Genomic DNA, 21885 nt, shown 5'->3' on the forward strand with positions numbered 1-21885 from the left:
TATTCTAGTTAATTACAATTGTCATAACTCTAATCCCGATATTAATATGGTTTTATTAATTATCTCATACAACAAACACATTTAAGAAACTACCAAATTTAAAAAATATAAATTTTTCACAAACATTTATAAATGCTTTTCTGTATTCTCTGATGTATGAGCTCTTTGCTTTCTATCATACACGTACATGTGCGCATACTCATGTTCTAACGGTATTCTTCGCATACTTCTTTTAGCTTTCGTACATGTTCTCAGCGATGTGCGCGTAACCAGTCTTGCATTTTTGTTTTTGTTTTCATGTCGATAGCAGTCAATTATTTTCACAACAAAACAATTTGTTGAAAATTCAGAATATTTCTATTATTTCCTCTGTCAACCATCTACAAACACATTTCAACAACAAATGCCTTATATTCAATAGACAAATTTGTTGAGCATCAGCAGATTTTACATACAAATAAAGTTGTTAATATTTATTTGCAGTTATTTTTTTGTGTGTACCCACCACCAAGGCTGCCAATAAAATTTTAAGAAAAATGGTCATTTTTTCCCGAAAAAATCGTCATAATCGGCACTTGTATTTTAAACCCCGTCAAAAAATCGGGAACTTAAATAATACAAAAATAAAACATATGTTTTGGTTACTCATTCTGAGTAAGCATAGTCGAAAAGTATGCGATGCCATCCAGTAACTATTTGCATCAAAGACTTTGTAATTATAACAAGATGTCCAGATTGCCTCTTGTTCTTGAATAGATAAAAGTGCACGACTTTAGGTTCACACACGTTCGTTATCTATTTTGCTTGTTGGAAGGTTTCTTTGCAACATTTTCTCCAATTCCTCTTTAAAATTGTATTCGTAGCAATCATATGTGTAAATAGTTGTGTTCGGGGGACCAATAATGTGTAACAATTTGTGACTCTTAAATTTTTCGTTTAGACAAAAGCATGAACAAAAAGAGATAAAAAACAATAATTGGCAAATAAAAAAGTTAAAAGAGGGAAACATTTTGAATTGGCCGCTACTACGTGCGTGTTTCATAAGTTTAAACCAAAATTAAAAGTGTAAAGTAAAAAATTCCTATTTTCTCAGAAAAACTGTAGAAAACTTAACGCAGAAAGAACACCAGCGAACATAATAGACATCTCTTAATGATTTACATCTTAAGGTGGCTATTAAGTTCCAGTTTATTCGTTAAAATTGCCATTGTTATCATCATATAATTATAAATAAACCATATTTGTAATTATGTCTTGTACGGCAATGTAATTTGTAAAGATACGGTACCAATAAAGACACAACAAAATAAAAATAAACACAATTTACTTGAAGTAATTTCTTTTGGCATAAATGTTGTATGAAAAGAGTGCAGAAACAGGCCTATTAACCAAATTGAAAATTCTTCATTTTCTTTTCTTTTTTAAATTCATAACATCATACCCATTTTTTCCAACTCTCCCATACATGTATGAACCTAAACTCATGAGCCTATTAGAAAAAAAGGGGAAGAATTTAGACATCTTGGGAAATCAGATAATCTTTGATTTGCATATTCTAAATTCCAGTTTCTAAACATTAAAAACAATAAATGCATCCAGATTTTATATCCCAACCCACATAGTAGTTAGGGTATAACTTTGATCTGAAAAAAAATGTGCCTATCAGAAGTATTGATTTTAGACTCCATAAAACATACTGATCGACTCAGAATCATCTTCTGAGTCGATCTATTCGTATTCGTCCGTTCATCGGTCGGTCTGTCTATGTACTGTTCGCAGGATTCCGCCCAATTCTTTTGATGAAACTTACACTGAAAAAAAGTGAACTGTTTTATAGGAAGAATGAACTACCACGCACGAAAATTGAACTAAATTTTACTTCAAATTTTGAGATTTCCACAAAGCGTTGTTAAAACCAGGAAATTTTAATGGCCTGTTGTACTTTTTAACTGTAACAGTTCACGAAATTACATCATCTCATAGAAGAAAAAATTAACTAAAATTAAAGAAGAAAATCATTGGCACCAAATCACGACCATTTTAACCATACAGTAGTTCATTCTTATTATTTTTGGGAATCGTACGAAAATTTTCATTTGATTTAGTTCATTTTGAACTTAGGTGAATGGCCATTGAACTTTATGCTCCCGTTTAGTTCATAAAATTTTTGAGACATAATTAAAAAAAGTAAGATTTCATTAAGCTGTGGAAAATTTCGATAAAAATAATAAAATTTAACAACAAGAAAATAATTTTTTTCCAATAAAAATAAGCTAAATTTAGCTTTGCTTTAACTACGGACATTTTTTTTCTGCGCTCAGGAAAAGCGCTATTGAATTTGGAAAAAAATCGGGTCAAATTTAGATAAGGCCCCCATATATATGTATCGCACGATTTCAACCAATGGGGTCGTGTTGAGCCTATTTACTAAACGGTCGTCTTCAAATTTAATGCAAGGTAATTATGAACCCTTAAAGTAAGCAACATTTAATCAAAATCGGTTCAGATTTCGAATTCGCTCGATTTTCCCAAATTTTTGAACGGAGTAAATATCGTAATTTTTGAGTCAAAAATCGTCAAAATGCCGATAAATTGGTAAATTTGGCAACCCTGCCCACCACCATAGAATGGTGACGGGGTATAATAAGTTTGACATTCCGTTTGTAACACATGGAAATATCGGTTTCCGACTATATAAAGTATATAATTTCTTGATCACGGAGAAATTCTAAGACGATATAACCACATCCGTCTGTCTGTCTGTTTGTTGTAATCAATGAAGCATTCGTGCTAAAATTTTGCAAAAACTCGTCTTTTGTCTGCAGGCAAGTCAAGTTCGAAGATGGGCTATATCGCTCCAGGTTTTGATATAGTCCCCATATAAACCGACCTCCCGATTTGGGGGTCTTGGGCTTATAGAAATAGGAGTTTTTATCCAATTTGCCTGAAATTGGAAATCTAGAGGTATTTTCGTACCATAAAGAGAAGTGTCAAAAATTGTGAGTATCGGCCCATGTTTTGGTATATCCCCCATATAGACCGATCTCCCGATTTTATTTCTTGGGCTTCTAGAATCCGCAGTTTTTATTCAATTTACCTGAAGTTGGAAATCTAGAGGTATTTTAGAACCATAAAGAGGTGTGCCAAAAATGGTGAGCATCGGTCCATGTTTTGGTATGGTCCCCATATAAACCGACCTCCCGATTTGGGGTCTTGGGTTTATAAAAAAAAATAGTTTTTATCCAATTTGCTTGAAATTGGAAATCTATAGGTAATTTAGGACCATAAAAAGGTGTGCCGAAAATGGTGCGTATTCGGTCCATGTTTTGGGCTATACCAAAACATGGACCGGTCCATGTTTTCTTGCACACTTACAAGAGATGTTAATGATTCCTCTAAATCTCAAACAAAAATGGTTCTTATAAATCCAATGGTTCTTATAAATCTGAAATTTCAAAGGAAACCCTAATATTTGATTGGTGGTGGTGGGTATTTAAGATTCGGCCCGTTCGAACTTACTTCTGTATATACTTGTTTTTCTTATAAACAAGTAAGAAAAGTCTAAAGTCGGGCGGGGCCGACTATATTATACCCTGCACCACCTTGTAGATCTAAATTTTCGATACCATATTCTGAGCCAAAACACATACTTGTGCCAAATTTGAAGTCGATTGGACTAAAACTGCGACCTAGACTTTGATTACAAAAACGTGTTCACGAACAGACGGACAGACGGACATCGCTATATCGACTCAGGAGCCCACCCTTAACATTTTTGCCAAAGACACCATGTGTCTATCTCGTCTCCTTCTGGGTTTTGCAAACATATGCACTAACTTATAATACCCTATTCCACAGAGTGGAGTAGGGTATAAAAAGTTTATTTTTTCTGTGCACTTGAAAAAAGATATTCTGGGAGTTTATTCAGTTAGCTGCGTGTTTAGAAGTCTTCTCGTTGATTTTACTTATTTTATCTTCTATTTTAATATGAATATTTATAAAAATTATTTTAACTAAAATAAGTCTTTATTTTCCCTTCTATTTAATTTCAGATTCATCGCATACCTACCATACAATAGCCTGACAAAAAAGGAGGAGTCGTTTTTACAATTTCTACTCGACGAAAATCATAGAAACTGCAGCTTTGATTTGATTCATAAGAAAAATTAATGGAAAATATAAAATAGTTTTGTGGAAAATCAATTTACTATCGCTGAAATGAAATCAACCATCAAATGTGCTTATACATACAACTCAATGTCATAAATCTTGTATATAATTCAAAGGTCAAGCGAACAAATTCAACGAAACGAATAAATAAATTATTAATAAAAATACAGTAACACTTAAAACAAAAATCGTATATTGTAAAGGCAAATCTAAACGGATACTGAATCTATAGTCTCAAATAACAATATTAATTATAATGATAATTTTTTTTTTAAATAATTAAAAAACAAAACAAACAGTCTACATATACATAACAATAATAATTTTGAAGTAAAGTAAACAAAAAAACTAATATTCCATAAATTTAGTCTGTGATTAAACTGAATTCGAATTAAAAAAAAAATCTTAAAATAAATATATATATATATATATTAAACAACTCAATATATTGGACAAAACTCCCCATGGAAATATAAAATATACATATTATATATAGAAAAAATCTATACATAGACTTTAATTTAAAATTAACTATAAACTAAACCAAAGCTTTAAATAAAATATATATTATTTATTTAATATAAAATATTAAAACAAAACAAAATTGAACATAAAACATAAAAAAAAATTTAAATATTAAATAAAATCTTCCATTATAGATAAAGTATAAAACTAAAGTAATAAAGAAAATATACGATTTCGTAAATTTAATCAATAAATCTACGCACTTAACAAAGAAATTTTTTTATATAAAAAATTACAAATAAAAACCACTAATCAACGAAACTGAAGGAGGAAATCCTAGCTAAGAACCAAAGAATGTTTATGTTTTTTTTCCAAAAGCTTTAAGCCTTAACAAAACGAAGAAAAAGTACTTAGAACATTTTTTTAATAACAAATTCTAGTTATTATAAATAAACAAAAAAACAAAACAAACACAGGATAACTGTACAGATCTTAGCGCAAAATTAAACCAAAAAAAAATCTGTGAAAATCGCAACAAATAAAACTAATTTAATATACGTAATTCAAATATATCCTCCCCTTTAACAAAACTAAACAAGACCCTCATACATGCATAACCTCCTCTCTCCCCCTAAAACAAATAAATCGTAAATACTTACAATTAAACAATTAACTAAAACACAAGGCAACAACAAATAATTAGTATCCGGTTAGGAAAGACCTAAAACCCAAACAGCAATAACCCCAGCACAATGTCCCTTACAACAACAACAATAATAAAAATGGTCTTAACAATAATATCCGTAAAAACAACTACAAGTGTATTATAGTTAATATTTCTATTTATTTAATTGAATATTGGATCATCGGCGACAAAGCAACAGAAACAACAAGAACAACCACAACGTCTGCTAGAAAACTTCGAAATTAAAAAAAAGCTCATCACGCAAAGCTGTAATTCATACGCTCTCATTCTTCCTCTCTCTCACACATACGCACACACACATCAGCCCTCTGAGTATACAAAACAAAAAAAAAAAAAAACAAAAACAAAAAAGAATCAACTCAACTAAACTAACCAACAAAAGACCATCACCATTAACCGTTAGAAAGCAAAAATTCGAAACTCGCATTTAGTTAATATCACAAGCGGCCAAAATGGATGATATGCCAGATTTATCACATCTGACACCACACGAACGACTACAGATCGAAAATGTTCTTCGGCGCCAAAAACAAGAAGAGGAGCAGCAAAATGAGATTATGCGGTAAGTTTATAAAGAGGGAACTCGATCACCAATAGAATATCAATTTCAGCAATCGGTTGCAGAAATTAAAATTCAGCAGCTTTGTGAAGGAGAAAAGTCAAGCAGCACTTACCCTTGCAATGAAATTCATCAATGAATTTAAAGGGTGATACGGTCAAAATTTGGTCAAGGGAAAACGCGTGTAAATCGATGAAATCGTTTATTTAAAATATCAAATTAAATTTCTTTTTCAAGTTCAATTAGTATAAAATTCAGGAAAAATATTCAGTTAGGCTTTCGCTTTTCCAAATCCGAATTGCCGGGCCTAACGCTTGACACCTGCCATCAGATTTTGTACAGCCACCTTATCCACCTTCTTCGCCGCAGAAAGCCAGTTTGCCTTGAACTGCTGCTCGTCCTTAGCAGTTTTTTTGGTCTACTTTAGGTTCCGCTTGACAATAGCCCAGTATTTCTCAATTGCGCGGAGCTCTGGCGTGCTGGGAGGGTTCTTGTCCTTGGGAACCACCTGCACGTTGTTGGCGGCGTACCACTCCATGGCCTTTTTACCGTAATGGCAAGATGCCAAATCCGGCCAAAACAGTACGGAACAACCGTGTTTCTTCAGGAAAGGCAGCAGACGTTTATTCAAACACTCTTTCACGTAAATTTCTTGGTTGACAGTCCCGGAAGCTATGAAAATGCTGCTTTTCAAGCCACAGGTACAGATGGTTTGCCAAACCAGATATTTCTTTGCGAACTTTGACAGTTTTATGTGCTTGAAAATATCTGCTACCTTTCCCCTTCCTTTTGCCGTATAAAACTCCTGTCCCGGAAGCTGCTTGTAGTCGGCTTTGACGTAGGTTTCGTCGTCCATTACCACGCAGTCAAACTTCGTCAGCATCGTCGTGTACAGCCTCCGGGATCGCGCTTTGGCCGTCGTATTTTGTTTATCATCGCAAGAGGCGAAGCATCCGCTTACCCTAGTGTATCAGCACCACCATTATTAACAAATTTTATGTACGTTCGACTATATAAAGTATATATATTCTCGCTCAGGGAGAAATTCTAAGACGATATCACCATGTCCGTCTGTCGTAATTACGCTACAGTCTTCAATAAAGAAGCAGTTGTGCTGAAAAATTGCACAAATTCGTCTTTTGTCTGCAGGCAGGTCAAGTCCGAAGATGGGCTATATCGGTCCAGTTGTTTAGATATAGTCCCCATATAAATCGGAAGGTCGAATTTGGGGTCTTGGGCTTATAGAAACCGTAGTTTTTATCTAATTTACCTGAAATTGGAAATGTAGATGCATTTTATGACCATTAACCCTTTACTACGTTGGGGTCATTTGATGACCCATATCGTAGTTCAGAATTTTTTAAAATTTGTAAAATTTACCAGTAATTAGCCCATCATGAACTTCGTATGGTACTAAAGACATTTTTGCAATTTTTAACTCCAATTTTTTCCTTCGAACTTAGAAATTTTCTTTAACAAGTGAAAAAAATGAATTATATCTAATAAATTTTCTTGAATTTATCGAAAATTATTTACTTAGTTTTGTGAAATCGGCGTGACATCCGCGTTTCTATTACAGTTTAGTTAAAATTTTCTAACATTAATATATATTTTCTAAAACTAACTAAAATTTTCTTTCCTGGTGGGTTCACTGTTTTTTTCAGTGTACTTTGGTCATATCAGCATTTGTAATATAGTTTATTTAAACAATTCTAAAATTATCCTAGATTTTCATTCCTCAATGTAGTTCGTTATATAAACATCTACACAAAATATAACTTTCCTATTACCATACTAAGTTTGTGATTTTTTGTTTCTATTTTATTTTAGACGAAAACAAGATGAGGTGATGTCACTGGAAATGCAAATCCGACAACGTTCAGAACAGCAAAAGAAAGCCGGCATCGAACTTGAAGCAACCTGTCACATATGCCTCAAGACAAAGTTTGCAGATGGCGTTGGGCACATTTGTCACTACTGCAACACAAGATGTTGTGCACGATGCGGTGGTAAAGTGACTCTCAGGAGCAATAAGGTAAATATGAATAAAATAGGATTAAATCAAAAATTCTAAAGAAAAAAAATTACACAAAAGAAATCTCTAGAGAACATTTTTAAAATTTAAAATTGTAAGAAGTACCGTAAGTGTTAACATTTTTATTGAAGAACAGATATATATTCATCTTAAAAATCATTATTAGTAGAAGTTGTAGCTTAAATATTTCCCACGAAAACGTTCCAGAGAACTCTGATCAGTCAGTGGTTTTAATGCCAAGCACTGACAGTTTTTGAGTTGAAATATTCGACCATCTGTAATTTCTGTACTATCAGAAATTTAGGTAGGAGGTAGATCCCAATAGCTGAGGATAATATTGGAAATTTGTTCTCGTTTGCAACAACCACATAGTATTTCTGAGCCGGTACAAAGAAATAGATATTTTCTGAGGTCGAAATTTTAGGCAAACAAAACTTTAGTTTCGAAATTATTTTCTTTAAAACCAGAATAAAAATGGCCAGAAACAGTCGTTGTATCGCTTGCTCTAAATTCGGGGTTCCGGGGTGTTCCTATAAAATACTTTACAACTAAAAAGAAGTTTCGTTTGGAGACTATCTTTGGGTATACCTAGTTTACATATTTCTCTTTGGTTTTCTTAAAACCATGCAGGTTGGTTCACATGTAATATAATAAAATAAAGAGCTATTTTTGCGACGGCGCTTGAGCTTTGGTGGCCAATCGCAGATGTAAATTTTCAATTAACCTCTATGGCAATTAAACCCAATCATTTTGTGGTTCAGAAACTGATCAATTTGAAATCACTTCTAGGTAACTGGCGGTACTTTTTGAAATTTCGATGGATTTTGGCCCAATCTCATTTTTATACCTTCTACCATTCTCCAATTTGTTTCCAGCCTCTGGGAAGCATATAGCCACATCGGTGAAAAAAATCTTCACCGATGTGGCTAACTTTTTGCTTATTAACGGCAAGTCAATATCAGAGTTCTCATCCTTCTCAAACCACACCCTAGTTGCACTATCCTACGATGCTCCTATTAGGCACAAATTTTACAAAATATTCCACTCCAACTAAGGGATACTTAACTACCGTTTATAGAAATAATTTTTTATAAAATAAAATTTTGAGGAAATTTTCTAAAGAAATAAAATGTTGACAAATTTTTCTATTGAAATAAAATTTTGACAAAATTTTATATAGAAACAAAATTTTGACAAAATTTTCTATAGAAATAAAATTTAGGCAAAATTGTCTATAGAAATAAAATTTAGGGATACTTAACAACCGTTTATAGAAATAATTTTCTATAAAATAAAATTTTGAGGAAATTTTCTACAGAAATAAAATTTTGACAAACTTTTCTATAGAAACAAATTTTTTTGCTTTGTTTTTTATTGTGGGTTTGTACTTCAATCATATTTGTTGTTTTGATCTCAGCTTTAAAACCATTGTGTTGACTAAACTACAAGAGTGGCTTAACCAACAGAGGAAAAGAATGTTTGTCAAATTTATTTGGGCAAACCCCTATAGACTGCAAAATGGTTGAATGGACGCACGTTTCGGAATTACCACATTTCTCATCAGCATCCTCTACTTGCAGCAAAACTATCAACCAATTATCAGAATAAATTCAGGCAGTTCACTAAACCCATGGTGAAACACACTTGAACCTTCCGATTTTACAAAATTTTATATAGAAATAATAAATTTTGGCAAAATTGTCTATAGAAATAAAATGCTGAAAACATGTTCTATAAAAATAAAATGGTGAAAAAATTTTCTATAGAAATAAAATTTTGACAAACTTTTCTATTGAAATAAAATTTTGACAACATTTTCTATAGAAATAAAATGCTGAAAAAATTTTCTACAAAAATAAAATATTGAAAATATTTTCTATAGAAACAAAATTTTTAAAAAATTTTCTATAGAAACAAAATTTTGACAAAATTTTCTGTAGAAACAAAATTTTAACAAAATTTTCTATAGAAATAAAATTTTGACAACATTTTTTATTGAAATAAAATTTTGACAAAATTTTTTAAAGAAATATTATTTTGATATAAATTTCTATAGATATAAAATTTTGACAAAATTTTCAATAGAAATACCATTTTCACAAAATTTTCTATAGAAATAAAATTTTCACAATGTTTTCTATAGAAATAAAATTTTCACAAAATTTTCTATAGAAATAAAATTTAGACAAAATTTTCTATAGAAATAAAATTTAGGGATGCTTAACAACCGTTTATAGAAATAATTTTCTATAAAATACAATTTTGAGGAAATTTTCTATAGAAATAAAATTTTGACAAACTTTTCTATTGAAATAAAATTCTGGCAAAATTTTCTATAGAAATAAAATGCTGAAAAAAAAACTTTCTATAAAAATAAAATGCTAAAAAAAAATGTTCTATAAAAATAAAATGTTGAAAAAAATTTCTATAGAAACAAAACTTTTTATAGAAATAAAATTTTGGTAAAAGTTTTTATTGAAATAAAATTTTGACAAAATTTTCTATAGAAATAAAATTTTGACAAAATTTTCTATAGAAATAAAATTTTGACAAAATTGTCTATAGAAATAACATTTTGATATAATTTTCTATAGAAATAAAATTTTCACATAATTTAAAATTTTGACAAAATTTTCTATAGAAATATCATTTTCATAAAATTTTCTATAGAAATAAAATTTTCACAATATTTTCTATGGAAATAAAATTTTCACAAAATTTTCTATAGAAATAAAATTTAGACGAAATTGTTTATAGAAATAAAATTTTGACAAAATCTTCTATAGAAATAAAATTACCCACAGTAGTGGTGATAGTATTCTAACTTTGTGCATCCGTCTGTAACACATCGAAATATTGGTATCAGACTTTATAAAGTATATATTTTCAGGGTCGTGGTGAAATTTGGAGTCTTGGTACAAGTTGTTGTTATTGATGTAGGTACTTTCAATCAGCCTTGCAAAAATTGGTCCATATCAGTACTTAATTATATAACACCCATATAAATTGATCCCCAGATTTGATTTGCGGAGCCTTGTAGAGGAGTAAATTTCATCCGATCCGGTTGAAATTTGGCCACTCTTACTACTGTGCAAAAATTGGTTCACAACGGTTCATAATTAATTATAGACTCCTCTATAGACAACGATCAAGAACTTTGAAGGAGGAGGAGGAGTCATTGACAACTTGCACCAGAATCCCAGTCTTTAATAGAATTTTGAACGCAATCCATGGTGGAGGGTCTGGCTATACTTCAATATGTGTTGCATCCATTCTCACGATATGTTCAGTTCACAAAAATATTTTCTACCACTGCGGCGTGGATTTCGACCACTTTTCAGATCATTTCTGGAGTTTTTATTTGGGTGCGATGGAATACTGTCAGTATCATGGTAACTATAAATGATACAAGAAATAAGAGTTTTATTTACATTTTAATGCCGGAAGATTCTAACGATAGTCACTTGTGCTTTTCCAACAAAATATTAAGCAATCATACTATCACGCTTGAATTCCACTATGACTAACTTTAGGTATTTCTGAAAACAATAGATCGAAATGCTTTAGTTGGCTTGTAAACAGTAAAATGAACTGTCACTGGAAAAAATCTATCAACTGTGAGACGAACTGTTTTGAAATACACTGAAAAAATATTGTCGTGAAACCAAAGATTTCGAATCGTCTTTAAATTTTTTGACTTTTTGTATTTTGGCTATACAGCCAAAAATCATTTAAAACCAGGATATGTTTTTAGCACTTTATTTTAAAGACATTTTTTTACTTAATTTTTTAGTTTCAGTCTAATCGGATATGGAAGTTTCAGTTGTCATTAACACGTTTTTAAAAATAAATTAAATTCGCAAAACTCAAATTTAAAAGAGAATTGGGACTAGAGATGTGCACGTGAGTAATATTTTACTCACGCTCACGCACATTCACATTCACGACGGAAAAGTACTACTCACACGCGATAGTTTTTGGTAGGCCTCACGCACACCCACGAAAAGAAAATTTGTACTCACGCAGGAACTGTCGTGGCTCACGAAAAATATCGTGACTTACGAAAAATGTCGTGGCTCACGAATAATTTTATGACTAATTTACCTTAGGGACGTGTTTGAAAACATGAGAATTATTAAAATCGAGAGCGTTATTAAACTCTTAACACCCCAAGTGTCACTGAAATTGTAAATAAATTAGAGGTGTGCACGTGAGTAATAGTTTACTCACGCTCACGCACACTCACTCACGATATTTTTTGGTAGGACTCACGCACGAAAACGTCGTGATTCGCGAAAAATATCGTAACTCACGAAGAATATCGTGACTCACGAAAAATATCGTGATTCACGAAAAATATCGTGACTCACGAACAATTTTATGATTAATTTACCTTACCGAAGAGTCTGAAAACATAAGCATTATTAAAATCGAGAGTGTTATTAAACTCTTAACATCCCAGGTGAATTTAACTCTTAAGCGTTTTATGTTGGTGAGCAGGAATATTTTCGTGAGTGTAATTCGTTACTCACGCACACTCACGAAGATATTATTTTCGTGACTCACGCACGATATTTTGGTTTGTTAATAACGCTCACGCACACTCACGCTGTTGTCATGAGCGTGACTCACGATTCACGCACGAGTGTGTTCGTGAGTCACGACAATTTCGTGTCACGTGCACACCTCTAAAATAAATTCATCTCGTACGCGTTTTATGTCCGTTGGCAGGATTTTTTCGTGAGCGTATTTTTTCGAAATTCGTGAGCGTATTTTTCACGCACACTCACGAAGAAACTATTTTCGTGACTCAGGCTCAAGCACGACATTTGGTTTGTTAATCACACTCACGCCGTTGCCATCAGCGTGACTCGCGACTCACGCTTGAGTCACGAAATTTTTCGTGATTCACGACAATTTTGTGTCACGTGCACACCTCTAATTGGGACTTAAAGGTGTCCTTACTCCAATTTCCGCTTCTTTGGCCATGAATTAATACCAAAATCATCGCTCTCCCTGCTGAAAATGAGTACCGAAAATGTGAGTTTTTTGTTACACAGTAAATAAAAGTTTAGCCGAAAACGTGTTTAAATGATAAGGATTTGTATATAGAATGTGTGTAAGTACAAAAATTTACAAGAAAAATCCACAAATTTTGTCCACTATGATATGTCCCACAGACGTATGTTTAGCTTATCCGTGACTTTCAGTAGGTTAAGCTTTTTAGGGTTGATGTAAAGACCAAATCTTTGGAACATGCTTGCATGTTTTTTTTCAGTGTAACCGGAAGTTTGTTGAAGTCCATTTTATCCACACTTCACACTGAAAGAAGAGCTTCTTTTCCGAGGAACGAAGTTTTAGACAATCAAAGATTGCTTTTGACACAAAAAAAATTCTTTAAAAAACAAATAAAACTTTTAAGATAATCGTTGCCATACACACGGAAAAAAATCTGTTGTAAAATTGATGCAAAATTAACTAATATTTATTGCAAAAATTGTATTTTGTTTTATTTTATTTTTAAAATTTTGTAAGAAATTTTCCCCAGCCCAACGATTTTTTCTTTATTCCAAGTATGTCTCAAAAATTTTATGAACTAAATAGCAGTAAAATTTTAATGACATACAAATTAGTTCAATTCTAACTAAAACAGAAGTAGTTTTTCGTACACTTCTCAAAACTAATAAGAATAAACTACAGTGTGGTTAATTCATGTGGTTAATTTTTTGCATTTCGAGAAAGTTGCATTTCGTAAATGGTAGTTAAAAATCCAAAAATATCAGAAAATTTTCGTTAATGTAATGGATCTCAAAATTTGGAGTACAATTTAGTTCACTTTTCGCAAGACATAGTTCATTTTTCTCATAATGTAGTTTACTTTTTTTCTGTGCATTCGGTTTTAATTGCTCTCAAAGAGAACACTTTATAAGAAAGGGGAATTTCGTTACGGAGACAAGTATTTTTCCGTTGAGTGTATGTATATTTAGTGGAAATGGTAGTGCGTGCACGAGCATACATGATATCTTTATAATCTGAGCCATGATGTCGTTGGCATGTGGTTGAATATAAATTTGAAATATGCTCCAATTGACGCCAGAGATTCTATTGAGACTAGCCTGTGATTTGAAGATATTTTTTTTCTGTATGCTTCTCTTACTGCTGCTGACAAGCTTCTCAGCTATTCAAGTATTTGCTGGTTGCGATTGAGATTTTGTTGTGAAAAAATTGTTAACTGCGTTACTTTATCTTCTCAATTATCTCTATATTGTAGAATTTGTTATTTCCTTTTGGGTTATATTTATTTCTTAACAAACCCAACTACACACACATACACATATACATATACAAAACATTATCATATACAATTTTATACACTATGGGCTAGTTACTCATCTCATCTTGGATGTGGACATAAATACATTTTGCTATTATTGTATATACTTGTAAAGATATATTGTTTGAGTGTAAAAACACAACAACAACAACAACAACAATAACATCAATAATATCCTGAAGGTTATTTAAAACCAAACAGCAGCAACGACAACAACAACGGTAACAATGAAAACCATATTGAGAGGAACTATAACATCACACATACTCAGCTCTTCTAGTACCATAAAGGACAGCATATCATCTTTGTTTTTTTTTTGTGTTTTGTCAAAAAAATAAAGTACACATGTAAGTCGCTCCGAAGGACAACTCATTTCACAATACAACTGAATAGGGCAAAAGACAACAAAAGCCAATACCCAGAAGTGAGCAAAAATAATTTAAAAATGCTAGAATGCCTTAACGAAACACACAAAAATATACCAGCCAATAGCTGGTTACAATGGTAGAAATTTAACGCATTAAAATGAAATTTATAGATTGTATAACGCATTGTTATAAGAAAATTGATGGAGTTCGATGCAATGAAAAATGTGTTCAATGGCAAGAAAAAGCCTTAGATAAGGAACACTTGAAGAAATGTTACTTCCCTAGTGTTATACCTTCCATCATAGGATGGAGTCATTCCTTTTTGTAACACATCGAAATATTGATTAAATTGGTAAAGTTGACACTTTTGTGCCTTTTTTATACCCTGCGCCACACTGTGGAACAGGGTATTATAAGTAAGTGCATATATTTGCAACACCCCGAAGGAGACGAGATAGACACATGGTGTCTTTGGCAAAAATGCTCAGGGTGGGCACCTGAGTCGATATAGCTATGTCCATCTGTCCGTGAACACATTTTTGTAATCAAAGTCCAGGTCGCAGTTTTAGTCCAATTAACTTCAAAGTTGGCACAAGTATGTGTTTTGGCGCAGAATAGAACCCTATTGATTTTGCAAGAAATCGGTTCAGATTTAGATATAGCTTCCATATATATATTTCGCCCGATATGGACTTATATGGCCCCAGAAGCCAGAGTTTTACCCTAATTTGTTCAAAATTTTGCACAAGAAGAATTAGTACTGTAGTCAAGTGTGCCAAATTTTATTGAAATCGGTTCAGATTTAGATATAGCTCCCATATATATCTTTCGCTCGATATGGACTAATACGGTCCCAGAAGCCAAAGTTTTACCCCAATTTGGTTGAAATTTTGCACTAGTAGTGTAATCAAGTGTGCCTAATTTTTTTGAAATCGGTTCAGATTTAGATATAGCTCCCATATATAGCTTTCGCCCGATTTACACGATTTACTCATATGACCACAGAGGCCAATTTTTTGCTCCGATTTAGTTGAAATTTTGCACAGGGTGTAGAATTAGCATTGTAGCTATGCGTGCCAAATTTAGTTGAAATCGGTTCAGATTTAGATATAGGTCCCATATATATGTTTTTTTGATTTCGAATAAAATGGTCCAAAAACAAACATTTTCCTTGTAAAATCGCCACTGCTTAGTCGAAAAGTTGAAAAATGACTCTAATTTTCCTAAACTTCTAATAAATATATATCGAGCGATAAATCATAAATAAACTTTTGCGAAGTTTCCTTAAAATTGCTTCAGATTTAAATGCTTCCCATATTTATACCCTGCGCCACACTGTGGAACAGGGTACTATAAGTTAGTGCATATGTTTGTAACACCCAGAAAAAGACGAGATAGACACATGGTGTCTTTGGAAATAATGCTCAGGGTGGGTCCCTGAGTCGATATAACCATATTCGTCTGTCCGTCCGTCCGTCCCTCCGTCCGTCCCTCCGTCCGTCCCTCCGTCCGTCCGTCTGTCTGTGAACACATTTTTGTGATCAAAGTCTAGGTCGCAATTTAAGTCCAATCGCCTTAAAATTTGGCACATGTTCCTAATTTGGGTCAGAATAGAATCCTATTGATTTTGGAAGAAACCGGTTCAGATTTAGATATAGCTCCCATATATATCTTTCGCCCGATATGCTCTAGTATAGACCCAGCAGCCAGAGTTTTATACCGATTTGCTTGAAATTTTGTACAAACATAACACTTAGTCGTATAGTCAAGTGTGCAAAATTTGATTGAAATCGGTTGAGATTTAGACATAGCTCCCATATATATCATTCGCCCGATATGGACTTATATGGCCCCAGAAGCCAGATTTTTGGCCGAATTTAGTTGAAATTTTGCACTAGGAGTACAATTAGTAGTATAGTCAAGTGTGCAAAATTTGATTGAAATCGGTTCAGATTTAGATATAGCTCCCATATATATCTTTCGCCCGATATGGACTAATATGATCCTGAAAGCCAGAGTTTTGGCCCAATTTGGTTGAAATTTTGCACAGGGAGTAGATTTAGCATTGTAGATATGCGTGCCAAATTTGGTTGAAATCGATTCAGATTTAGATATAGCTCTTATATATATCTTTCGCCCGATATGCACTTATATGGACCCAGAAGCCAGAGTTTTATCCCGATTAGCTTGAAATTTTGCACAAGGAGTACAATTGGTAGTATAGTCATGTGTGCCAAATTTGATTGAAATCGGTTCAGATTTAGATATAGCTTCCATATATATTTTTCGCCCGATATGGACTTATATGGCCCCAGAAGCCAGAGTTTTGGCCCAATTTGGTTGAAATTTTGCACTATGAGTACAATTAGTAATATAGTCATGTGTGCCAAATTTGATTGAAATCGGTTCAGATTTAGATATAGCTCCCATATATATGTTTTTTTTTATTTCGACAAAAATGGTCAAAATACCAACATTTTCCTTGTAAAATCGCCACTGCTTAGTCGAAAAGTTGAAAAATGACTCTAATTTTCCTAAACTTCTAATACGTATATATCGAGCGATAAATCATAAATAAACTGTTGCGAAGTTTCCTTAAAATTGCTTCAGATTTAAACGTTTCCCATATTTTTTTACTAACATTGTGTTCCACCCTAGTGCATTAGCCGACTTAAATTTTGAGTCTATAGATTTTGTAGAAGTCTATCAAATTCTGTACAGATCGAGTGATATTTAAATGTATGTATTTGGGACAAACCTTTATATATAGCCCTCAACACATTTGACGGATGTAATATGGTATCGAAAATTTAGATCTACAAAGTGGTGCAGGGTATAATATAGTTGGCCCCGCCCGAATTTAGACTTTTCTTACTTGTTTTCTAATATATAACAGGTATGGACTAACTTACAATTTAGAAGACGGTGTTAAGAAGTTTTAGGATACCTTGCCATCGGTAAGTATTACCACAACCCAAGTATTTCGATTGTGTATGACAGTCTTTCGTAGATGTTTCTACTCAATCCATGGTGGAGGGTACATAAGATTCGGCCTGGCCGAACTTAAGGCCGAATATACTTATTTTTATTTAAACTTTTCAACAATTCTAGTGTTGGTAAAAGTTGATATGAGCAGAAGCTTGTTCTAAAGATTTCTATTATTGTTTGATTTTTTTTTAATTTTTTAGTCAGAAATACACATGTCTATGCAGTTTATTTCAGTCCGTTTGTTTTGTATAGTCCTAATTAAGATATCCTACGAATTCCATTATTTCATCGTTTTCATTTGCCTGGAATTCGCCTGATGTCCTTTAAGCTACATAAATAGAAATTTTGACCGTTATCCTCATATAATATTTAAAGCATGCCCCATATACATTAAGATAGAAAACATTTTATAAGGAGCTGAAGTGAAAAAAAAATAATTTCGTAACTGAAAATAAAAACAATTTTTTCTGTGTATTACATTATTAAAGCCTACTTTATGTCAGTTTCTAAGATCCTATAAAAAGACAAAATTTCCCAAACATCCTTGACATTTTTGTCCTGCTTAAAATTAGGTCATTTGCTATCACAAAGCCAATACATTTCTGTTTAAATAAGAAAATGAAATAATTTTTTTTTTTTGCCATAGGAAATGAGATAAGAAATTGAATGGAAAATACACAATGCTTGAGGATGTCCTTTTGGCAACGTCAATGCATAATGAACATTTGCATTTGTTCATTCAACTGTTAGCTATAATATAATTAACCTATTTCTATGTCCTCAAATATAGAAGAGGTATGGGGAAAAATAACTTTCTACTTTCGACCATTTTAAATATATATTCTGGACTATGAAGGAATTCTCAATTTAAATGTCTAAAATATAGAGCAAAAAAGCGTGTAAAGTACAATTATAAGATTTAAAGTTGCTGAAACAATTTGCTTGATGACATGACATGAGACAATGTTGTCTCATTGTTTGAAATAGCCAACATAAAATGTCTTCAATTTAGACATGGGTGCGTATACTTCATCAAATATCATATGAAGAGTTTAAATAGAGTATACGCAACATGTGTATTTTATAATACACTGTCGTAGAAGATTTAAAACACGGCTTTTGAATACATGCCAATTGCTTGACCCCTTTAATTATTTATATCCTTCATCATCCAAAAACACAAAAATTGGTCCATATTGGTTCATAATCATGGTTGCCACTCGAGCCAAAAATAATCTACCACAATTTTATTTCTATAGAAATTTTTGAAAAAATTTTATTTCTATAGAAAATTTTGTTAAAATTTTATTTCTATAGAAGATTTTATCAACATTTTTGTTCTATAGAAAACTTTGTCAAAATTTTATTTCTATAGAAAATTTTGTCAAAATTTTATTTCTATAAAAAATTTTGTCAAAATTTTATTTCTATAGAAAATTTTATCCAAATTTTACTTCTATAGAAAATGTTGCCAAAATTTTATTTTGTCAAAATTTTATTTCTATGATTCTGTTCAGATTTACATATAGCTCCCATGAATATGTGTTTCTGATTTCGGCAAAAATGGCCAAAATACCAGCATTTTCCTTGTAAAATCGCCACAGCTAAAACGAAAACGTTTAGAAATGACTCTAGTTTTCTAATACACATCTATTGACCGATAAATCATAAATACACTTTTGCAAATTTGCCTAGAATTGCTTCAGATTTAAGTGTTTACCATATTATACCCTCCACCATAGGATGGGGGTATATTAACTTTGTCATTCCGTTTGTAACACATCGAAATATTGCTCTATGACCCCATAAAGTATATATATTCTGGGTCGTGGTGAAATTCTGAGTCGATCTAAGCATGTCCGTCCGTCCGTCGGTTCAAATCACGCTAACTTGCGAACGAAACAAGCTATCGACTTGAAACTTGGCGCAAGTAGTTGTCGGACCACTTTTACATATAAAGGGTGATACGGTCAAAAATTGGTCAAGGGAAACGCGTGTAAATCGGTGAAATCGTTTATTTAAAAAATCAAATTAAATTTCTTTTTCAAGTTCAATTAGTATAAAATTCAGGAAAAATATTCAGTTAGGCTTTCGCTTTTCCAAATCCGAATTGCCGGGCCTCACGCTTGACACCTGCCATCAGATTTTGTACAGCCACCTTGTTCATCTTCTTCGCCGTAGAAGGCCAGTTTGCCTTGAACTGCTGCTCGTCCTTAGAAGTTTTTTGGTCTTCTTTAGGTTCCGCTTGACAATAGCCCAGTATTTCTCAATTGGGCGGAGTTCTGCCGTGTTGGGTGGGTTCTTGTCCTTGGGAACCACCTGCACGTTGTTGGCGGGGTACCACTCCATGGCCTTTTTACCGTAATGTCAAGATGCCAAATCCGGCCAAAACAGCACGGAACAACCGTGTTTCTTCAGGAAAGGCAGCAGATGTTTATTCAAACACTCTTTCACGTAAATTTCTTGGTTGACAGTCCCGGAAGCTATGAAAATGCTGCTTTTCAAGCCACAGGTACAGATGGCTTGCCAAACCAGATATTTCTTTGCGAACTTTGACAGTTTTATGTGCTTGAAAATATCTGCTACCTTTCCCCTTCCTTTTGCCGTATAAAACTCCTGTCCCGGAAGCTGCTTGTAGTTGGCTTTGACGTAAGTTTCGTCGTCCATTACCACGCAGTCAAACTTCGTCAGCATCGTCGTGTACAGCCTCCGGTATCGCGCTTTGGCCGTCGTATTTTGTTTATCATCGTGATTTGGAGTCACTACCTTCTTGTAAGTCGATAGTCCGGCTCGTTTTTTGGCTCGATGCACGGTTGTAGACGATACACCCAGCTTATTTGCGGCATCTCGGAGAGAGAGGTTAGGGTTTCGCTTGAAACTACCGGCAACTCTCTTTGTCGTCTCAGCGGCTTCCGGTTTTCGATTTCCCCCCGATCCAGACTTCCTGGCTGTCGACAAACGTTTAATTACATTTGTAACGGTTGATTTGGCAACTTTTAGCGATTTTGCCAGCTTTGCGTTCGAGTAGCTCGGATTTTCGCGATGCGCGAGCAAAATTTTGATACGCTGCTCTTCTTGCTTGGACGGCATTTTGACAACTGAAGAGTGAATTCCAAAATCAAAATAGGAGCAACATTCTACACACACACACCTTCAAAATGAGGGGTGTTCAGGTTTTTAAAAATGCAAAATTGAAAGAAATACGTCATGTTTATATAGACCAAATTTTGACCGTATCACCCTTTATAGCCGATCCCCAATCACACAAAAATTGGTCCATATCGGTTCATAATCATGGTTGCCACTCGAGCTAAAAATAATCTACCAAAATTTTATTTCTATAGAGAATTTTGTTAAAATTTTTGTTCTATAGAAAATTTTGTTAAATTTTTTGTTCTATAGAAAATTTTGTCAAAATTTTATTTCTATAGAAAATTTTGTCAACATTTTTGTTCTATAGAAAATTTTGTCAAAATTTTATTTCTGTAGAAAATTTTGTCAAAATTTTATTTCTATAGAATTTTTTTTTTTTTCGGCCTGGACGAACTTACGGCCTTATATCCTTGTTATACCCACCACAATAGGTTTGTCATTCCGTTTGTAACACATCGAAATATCGATTTCCGACTATATAAATTATATATATTCTTGATAATTTTAAGACGATATAGCCATGTTCGTCTGTCCGTCCGTCTTTCTGTCCGTCTGTCTGTCCGTCTGTCTATCTGTCTGTCTGTCTGGCTGTCTGTTGTTATCACGCTACAGTCTTCAATAATAAAGCAATCGTCAAGTTCGAAGATGGGCTATATCGGTCCAAGTTTTGATATAGTCCCCATATAAACCGACCTCCCGATTTGGGGTCTTCGGCTTAGTTTCTATCCAATTTGCCTGAAATTGGAAATCTAGAGGTATTTTATGACCAAAAAGATGTGTGCCAAAAATCGTGAGTATGGGTCCATGTTTTAGACCGATCTCCCGATTATATTTCTAGTGCTTCTAGAATCGATAGTTTCTATCCAATTCACCTGAAATTGGAAATCTAGAGGTATTTTAGCACCATAAAGAGGTGTGCCAAAAGTGGTGACTATCGGTTGATGTTTAGGTATAGCCCCCATATAGACCAATTTCCCGATTTTACTTCTTGGGCTACTAGAATCCGTATTTATTATCCAATTTGGTTGAAATTTGAAATCTAGAGGTATTTTAGGAACATAAAGAGGTGTGCTGAAAATGGTGAGTATCGGTCCAGGTTTTGGTATA

General features: G+C 33.0%; 1 protein-coding gene across 1 annotated transcript in view; it reads left to right on the plus strand.

Annotated features, from left to right (window-relative positions):
- The first annotated feature begins 4970 nt into the window (after positions 1-4970).
- Positions 4971-21885, plus strand: part of Rim (Rab3 interacting molecule) — a 196056-nt gene continuing 179141 nt past the window's right edge. The window contains exons 1-2 of the mRNA XM_075290574.1: positions 4971-5903; positions 7731-7935. Coding sequence (XP_075146689.1) covers positions 5794-5903; positions 7731-7935 — 315 coding nt within the window. The 5' untranslated portion in view covers positions 4971-5793. The remainder of the gene's footprint in view (positions 5904-7730; positions 7936-21885) is intronic.

The sequence above is a fragment of the Haematobia irritans genome, chromosome 1, assembly GCF_050003625.1.
Source record: "Haematobia irritans isolate KBUSLIRL chromosome 1, ASM5000362v1, whole genome shotgun sequence".
NCBI lineage: Eukaryota > Metazoa > Arthropoda > Insecta > Diptera > Muscidae > Haematobia > Haematobia irritans.